Raw genomic sequence first — 7,883 nt, 5'->3', positions numbered from 1 at the left:
TTTGCGTTCATCTTCCTTGGTTTACCCTATGGGCCTCATCATGCCTCGGGTACACTTTTGAATTATTTTATCTACGTGTCGAGAATATATTCGCTTGGGCTCGATATTTCCTGTTCGTGTCTGCATAAAGTTTTATGGTTTTCGTAATCGGCACCACCGCCTTCAGTAGAAACCGATAAAAGCTTCTGTCAGTTCCATATGACTCCTTGTTTTCATCGTATGCGTCAGCTCTGCGCCTGCCCCTTTCTATTTATTTTTTAGCGTGACGGGATAAACGAACGGACAAGATGGACGTACAGGAAAACATTAACGGCAGATCTACTTCTCGCATAGGAATATCTATGCGCGAGCAGAATCCGTATCTAGCTTTCCGTTGCGGGCTCACGGGATTGCGCAGGTCTTTTCGTAATTTGAGATAAGTCCAAGGTCTGGTTCAATTGAGACCCGTCTATATAAACGAAGCTCATCTTCCACCTCCGGCCGTCCTTCCAGAAGATCGGAAGCGGAGGAGAAGAGGAGAAGAAGAAGGGTGAGAATGGGTCTCAAGGTATTCAATTATAACTCTTCGATTCATTTGTTTTCTGTTAAAATCCTTAGCCTTTTTTGGTGATTTATTGCTTACGTTCAAGTTTTTTGATGGAAGTGTTCGTCTGAGATCAGTTGTTTCTGGCTTCGTTTGAACCACTTTTTTTTTTCCTTGATTCTTGTCCTTTTTAAAGTAGTTTGAGTTGTTTTTTTTTTTCTGGAAAAAATATTGGGATAGATCGAAAGAGAATTTTTTGGAGAATATATCGATGGACACTTGGATCAGTGATTTTTTTTTTAAGAGATTAGATCGTTATTGCTTGGGAATGCACTGGTTATAGTGATTCTTTTTTCCTGATATTATGGTCTTTAGAGTTTTTGAATGCCTTTCTATCTCTCTTTTAATTTATTTATTATTAATTAGATCTAGATCGGATATGTTCCCCGTAGCCTGTTAGGGTGGTGTATCATAACAAAGTTTTTGTTATTTGGATACATGAGATTTTCCTTTTGTTATTTAGATAAATGAGTTTTTTTTATAAGGTTTAATTGTGGATAAATCAGATAGTTTGTATATGGCCAGCGATGTTAACAGATTTTTTTCTTTTTTTTTACCTAAGATCTGGAGTATTTTCTTCTTTTAGAAGTGAATTAAAAAAAAAGTGGCATACCCATTTTTTGGATAAGTTTGCTTAGATGCGGTGTACTCCATACTCTTAATTTGCGTATCTTGAGTATATATCAATTTCTTTTCAGAAAAAGATTAATTCAACTTCCAACTCCTCTTCCCTGTTTCTTCACTTCCCCTGTGCATCCGCCATTATCCCTCTTGAAGTTGATGCTATCACGAGAATGTGGGGTCATGTATGGCGTAATCACTTGACCTTTGGACTTCAGAGATAGAAATATAAATATTACACAGGACATATTTGAGAGAATGTCTCAAAAAAGATCACACGATCTTATATGATTTCTGGAAGAAAAAAAAGAAAGAAAAAACAAAGTTTTTGTTTCTGTGGACTAATCTTGTTCAGGGCTCATCATTATGTGAGATGATTCCGTGGATGCTAAAAATGGAGTGGAGTTGGTGTTATCTTTTTCTTATCTAGATTGCAATTAGCTTGTACATAATCTGAACAATAGAGTTTTAAAGTGTTCTAAGTTGAGCTTCAAAGCAACCCCCAATCTTTCTAGCACAAGCCTGTGTCTTTCATTGTCAGTTCTATAAGAAATATTAAACCATCATGATTGAGATATTCATAAGATGTGCATATACCAAATCCATTTTTTATCAAGATGATTCTATAATTTGTTAATTGACCGAACTCATTAACATAGTTAATGGTGTTTTCTGCATCAATGAATGTGGTGATTGGCTTCATAAGGACAAAAAGTTATGTTTAAGCTTGGGGATAAAATGATGAAAAGGCTGAAGCACGAGAGATACATGATATTTTCAAAATTTCATGCAGAACTCAAAGTGGGATTACAATGATTCTTCACTATCTCTTCACAGGAGAGGTCTTAAGTTCAAACTTGACTGATGATGAATAACCTCCAAATTTCTCAAAAAGAATTTATGATATTTTAGAACAATGATAGACGTATAAAGCATGCTGAACAGGAGAGGTCTTAAGTTCAAACTTGCGTTGATGTTGTGTTGATTAGGTTTCATGCTCGTTCATTTGCTCCTTCTCATGAGATCTTGGTACATAGCTTGAATGTACTCATCAACCATGTCCTATCCAACTAAGCAGGGTGTGAAGTGAAATATATGGGCGGCTGAAGATAAATAATATATTTATTTTCATACCTGGAACTCTTCCTTTTGAGGTCTTCTATGGATAGAGCTTCCAATGGTGCAAGAGTTTACCACAGAACAACCCACCTGCCTTTCCTCTCTCCAACACTAACTTTTTTTCTCTTTCCTGCTTTCTCAAGATCCCTTTCTTAACTATGGAATTTTCTCAACCATTTAGGTGATTTCAACAATATAATTCCAAAAAGTGCTATCATTTTCTTTTAACCACAGATTCTCCTTTATCTCTCCACGTTAGGATAACATTTTTTTTCTATATAAAAATGTTATTTCGATCAATATTTTAAATCTGTGGGATGAGGTATCCTAGTTTCTTCATGGAATGGAAAGTCCTGCTGCCCTTCCCTGTCCTGGTGGCCATCCAGTCATGTCTCTCTCATCTTCTTTCTTTGTTTGTTTCCTCTTCCTTTTCTTCCTTCCTTTCCTTTTTATTTTCTTTGTCTTCTTTCCTGTCTTTCTTGCCTTTCTCTTAGTCATGGATTTCAAGATATACAATATATTAGTTAATATGCGTCTTGCACAGCATGACATGATACGATTATGCTTGATGGTTTAGTTATGCATCAGATTATACTCCCTTTAGTCGCGTCAACAATTCTGCTTTCTGTATGTGCAAACAATTAATTTACTGAATGCCTTAACAGATCTTCTTTTGAATTTTCATTGCAGGAGGAGTTTGAAGAATATGCTGAGAAAGCTAAAGCTCTACCTGAAAATACTACCAACGAGAACAAACTGATCCTCTATGGGCTTTACAAGCAAGCGACTGTTGGACCAGTGAATACTAGTATGTCTTCATTCCCGTTACATTAGTTGTTCAACAGCAAAATTTATTTGCATATAATTCAATATAAATTATTCTCTCCCTTGTAACATATACTTAGTGGACACTTTGACTCGTTTAGCATATATTTAGTGGACACTGTTTCTTGTCTGTCTGAAAATTTCTGTTACATGTTTGTATAGGGTTGAGAAACCATGAAACTTTACTTTGCGATGGGATTCAGACTTGCAACTAACTTTATCTTTCCACGGCCTCCATCTGAACTTCCTAATCACCTTTTGCATTGTTAACCTCTGTGATAAGTGGCCTCAATTCTGGTCTGTTTGTAAGACGTTCCCTCGAGCAATCTACCGTAAGATTTTTTTCTTCTCTTTTTAGTAACAACTAATTATTTATAGATTGGTTGCCTAACTTGGAATTCTGGCCCATGAAAGTGTTCAGATTGTTAAAAGGCCCTTATCATTGTTGATCTGCTTTATTTACTGATTCTTATTGACACTCCAAATATTTGCTCCTGGTAAAGTTATATTAATGTGTTTGCTTAACTTTCTGGTCCTGGCAATCCTCTCTTCCAGCTGCTGCTTTCATTTACCACCTAAGGCTGTGTTTGGTTGCAGGATAAGGCAATAAAAAGGAACAAAGCCCCTTCACTTATTCCACTTTAACCCGACAAATGCTAAAAACAATGGCCTATCAATTCCAAGGGCAAAGTGGGTATTTTGAGAAGCAGGGTTTCTTTTTCCACTGGAATAAACTACTGCATCATGTAAATTCCTCCCAACCTATATGGTGGAGACGTTTATTCCTGTGTAAAGTGGTCAGTAAGTTAAACCATTAAGTCTGATTTAACTGCACACCAAATGCAGCCTAACTGTTTTATTGAGTAGCACATACATCTCATCTGTTTAGTTTCTATCTTTCATTCTTTGATTTTAACATATCAGTGCTTCTCCAGAGAGAGATGGGGGGAGGATATACATATAATATATATATATATTTATTTATATATGTGTGTGTATATATATATATATATATATATAGAGAGAGAGAGAGAGAGAGAGAGAGAGAGAGAGAGATCAGGTTGAAATTCCTATCAAAATAATTCCAAGAAAAAAAAGTGGACCTGTACTGCACATTTTCTGTTTTTGTCTAGGACAAATGAAATATATTTCTTGGCTCATCAATGAACCTATCTTTAAAGGATGTTGTGATGATGGTTTCTTAAGATCCATCTAATAATTGGGATACCTTTATGGAGTAAGCTCAATTGATTCTCAATTGAACCTTGGCTGCTTGAAATACTAAATTTTAAAAATCTAGTTAATCCCAACTAGTCATTTTAATCATGGTTCACAAATTTTCCTTTGTGATGAAGTTTGTTTTTACTGCTTTCATTCATGTGTTTATTCGTTTATTTATTTAATTGACCAAAGGTTGACTCAACCACTAGATATTTTGTAAATAAAGATCTATAGATGCAGTAACATGCAAATCTGTAGGCATAGGTCCCACCTAAGAAAGTGAATTTAGTAATTAAAGAAAAAGGATCACTGATCAAGTAGTTTAATCCAGTAGAACCATTGTCATAACTTGAAGCAATCAGATAAACTAGAGATGTGGGTCATCGAAGACTTCAATGAATATTAGACCAAGAGGAATCAGACTTTCTCTCTCTCTAGCTGTTTTGATCCCTTTGATCAGAGGCAGTAAGTCTATGTTGAATCAACCTTAGATTTGTCCTGCATCTTCCACTGGAAGCACTCATCCGTTGCTCGTGGAAGAGTTTCTTCCTGAAACTCAATTAACAGAGAAATCCTTTGAGCATTGGGTTGTTTTGTTCTTGCACTTAACCTAAGGATTTTCCAGAATGATGTGATTAATGTTTCTTCTAGCTCTTGACTCCCAATTATGGCACCAAGGAGCCAATATAGCCCATATTAGTCTAATAAATAACTAATATGTGGGGCAGGATAGTCTACATGACGAAGAAGTGAGGAAGCGGTTTGCTACAATTTTAATTAATAATTTTAAAACATTTACCAAGATGTCAAAATCTTATAAAACTCAATGTTATCTGTTTTATCCATGCCCTAAATCCATTAGATCTGTCATTATTCATAAACACCACTTTGGTGTGTTAGGTCTAAGATAATGTAAATAATCACTTCTGCATGACCTTTTAGCATCAGTAACAGCACAGTTCCATAGGTACGTTTCTTAAAAAATTCACTTCTATTTTGTGTTTTACTTTTGGTGATTTGACCTTTGTCCTCCTATCTCTTCATCTCTGCTTTAAAGAAAACGTGTCACTCTGTTACATTTTATCCCTTGCATGAATTGTTTCGTGCTCAATATTATGCATGAATATTGTTCTTTTTACAGGTCGACCTGGCATGTTCAATATGAAGGACAGAGCCAAGTGGGATGCCTGGAAGGCTGTTGAAGGTTCTGAAAACTACCTGACAGACATGCTAGTCTTTGTTGCAAGTTTCGGTACATCTTTGTCATGCATATAATGCTTATCAGTGTCGATGACATCTGCAGGGAAATCAAAGGAGGAAGCCATGAGCGGCTACATCACCAAGGTGAAGCAATTGCAGGAAGAAGCTGCTGCAGCTTCCTGAACCAGTCTCTGATGCTGCTCGAGGAAATGACTGCTACTTGCTCCCCTGTGGTATCAGCTAGACCATTGGTTATCTAGTTTGAAGTTTGAATCATGCAATATGATGTACAAGCCGTGTGTGAATGAATTTCCTTTGTCCCTAATAATGGATGATGCTTCCTGATCATAATCTTACTATTTATGTTCTGCATTAGCGCTGCATAACTTTTCTACAAGACATCTCTCAGCTTATATTGTGGACTCAGTGAAATATTTCTTTCACTCGGTATCAGAATTGAAGTATCACCAGAGCGCACTGGTTCTGCTTGGGTTTAGAATGTCAGTGCATTGAGGGAAGCTGGAATTGGATACAATTATGGTTTCCTTCGCTGCATTTTTCTGTACTTAGAAAGGTCAACTGATTTGTGATCACTTTTCAGCTGCATTTTATTTATTGGGTCAAAACCACATAAAGATTGTGAAGGTAATAGCTTATGAAATATTAGTACTGGAAGGGCTTTGATAAATATGGTCTGTCATGTGCAGCTCATCTTTGTATTCTAATTTTCCAACTTCCAAGTAATTTTTGAGTTATATGGGTGGAAGGGTTATCTATGACAATATAAGATTTGATGTTGGATTAGGAAGTTTGGAATTGTGAACCAAAGGAATGGGGATTTTTGCATAAAGTATGAGAATGGAAAGCTCAATGGCTCATGGTCATATATGTTTCAGAAGGCAGGGTATGTTGGCTTGGTCGTGGCTCTCTAGAACAGAGACTACTACAGTTGGAAGTGCATTTTGACAAGAATTTTCTTTTTCTATCTTTCCTTGGTTATTTTAATACTGCACCCTATTTTGTATCTCTATCATATATAAATCCCCTCTCAAATATTTCTATTATATATGAATCCCCTCTCATGCGTATTTGCAGATCGGGCCAATTAATCTTATTATACTCCTTTGTCGCAGGAGTTGCTCCTGCTATGATGAACCACAGCCCTCGTCTTCCCAGTCCTCCATGTCTTGTTCTTCCTCCTCCATATCTAAGCAATAATTACTTAAACAGAATATTAATAGAGGCTATTATTGAGAATATAAGATAAGTTTATTTGACTCTATTTACAAATATGTATAAAAAAATTAATACATAGTTAAGGCAATAAAGTAGGGTGTAACTGCAAAAAAATTCTCTTTGGTAAAAGATAACTAGTTTTTTTGTTTAAAAAAAACAAAAAACTAATGAAAACAAGGAACCATCTTAGTGCATTATTTATGATACTCAAAATTTTATTATTTCCAGAAACGACTAAATTTTTTTTCAAATTGGCTTCTTAACATTGTATGGGCGAATGTATCCATATGTCTCTTGCAGTTCTATAATGCTTTTTTTTTCACACAAATGATAAAATTCTGCATGGCTCAAAATGTTATAATACTAAAGCAAGCAGTGGGAGTAGAGTCTGATGTTGGTTCCTAAAATCTTTCAAATTACTCGCTCTCCCCCAAGAGAAAAAACACATAGAAAAGTTGTATTTTGCATAATTAGTTCCTAAACTCTTTCTTACAATTATGTCAGGCTCTTAATTCTTTCAATTTGCATGTTAATCCCAATCCATTGAACATGCTGGTCCTTTTGTTTATCTACCAAAATTCAAGTGGTAAAAGGGCTAATATGCTCTTGTTTGCCTTTTATGCAAAAGGAGAGAAATTTTTTTTAAGTTTTTAATCCAAATATTTTAGAGTTTCTGTCAGCACCCATTTGCCCAGTTGCTTGGCACCTCGAAAGAGGTCGAGGCTTTAAATCCTAGACATTTGATGCAGGTCAGGTCCAACCTAAGCTCAAGATGGGACCTAGAAGGCCCAAAAATAATATGACCTGCTGGAGAAGGTATCTAGTTGACACAGTCTGTCTCAGGGATTCTTACCATCAGAAGCATTCAACAATGAACTGGCTTCTACAAGACCACCTCTGCAAGAACCAATCTGATCCATACTCCATTTGATCCAATGGCAGGGAAGATACTGTATGAAGATATCTGATAGTGGCAGGGCACCATTTGAAGAACTTGAAGCTGCAATATGAGCCTGAATAAAGACCCACCGTTTTGATGATAGAAGGGTCGTCATCAGATCAAATTTGACAGCAGCAT

The 7,883-nt window shown here is 36.1% G+C and overlaps 1 protein-coding gene across 1 annotated transcript; it reads left to right on the top strand.

The window, feature by feature from the left end:
• Window positions 1-419: 419 nt before the first annotated feature.
• Window positions 420-6,033, top strand: LOC120105840 (acyl-CoA-binding protein-like). The gene is made up of 4 exons (XM_039118595.1): window positions 420-547; window positions 3,014-3,131; window positions 5,511-5,573; window positions 5,673-6,033. Exons 1-4 carry the CDS (start codon window positions 536-538, stop codon window positions 5,750-5,752), a joined length of 273 nt encoding a protein of 90 aa, XP_038974523.1. The 5' UTR covers window positions 420-535; the 3' UTR covers window positions 5,753-6,033.
• Window positions 6,034-7,883: the final 1,850 nt, after the last annotated feature.

Source organism: Phoenix dactylifera, unplaced genomic scaffold, assembly GCF_009389715.1.
Source record: "Phoenix dactylifera cultivar Barhee BC4 unplaced genomic scaffold, palm_55x_up_171113_PBpolish2nd_filt_p 000382F, whole genome shotgun sequence".
Classification (NCBI taxonomy): domain Eukaryota; kingdom Viridiplantae; phylum Streptophyta; class Magnoliopsida; order Arecales; family Arecaceae; genus Phoenix; species Phoenix dactylifera.
This window is presented reverse-complemented; position numbering and strand designations above follow the sequence as displayed.

Bases quoted from the DNA above. Each gene is read 5' to 3' on its own strand.
- LOC120105840 (XM_039118595.1), top strand. The intron at 3,132-5,510 runs GTATGTCTTCAT...TTCTTTTTACAG, and splicing joins TGTTGGACCAGTGAATACTA to GTCGACCTGGCATGTTCAAT. The intron at 5,574-5,672 runs GTTCTGAAAACT...TGACATCTGCAG, and splicing joins TGCCTGGAAGGCTGTTGAAG to GGAAATCAAAGGAGGAAGCC.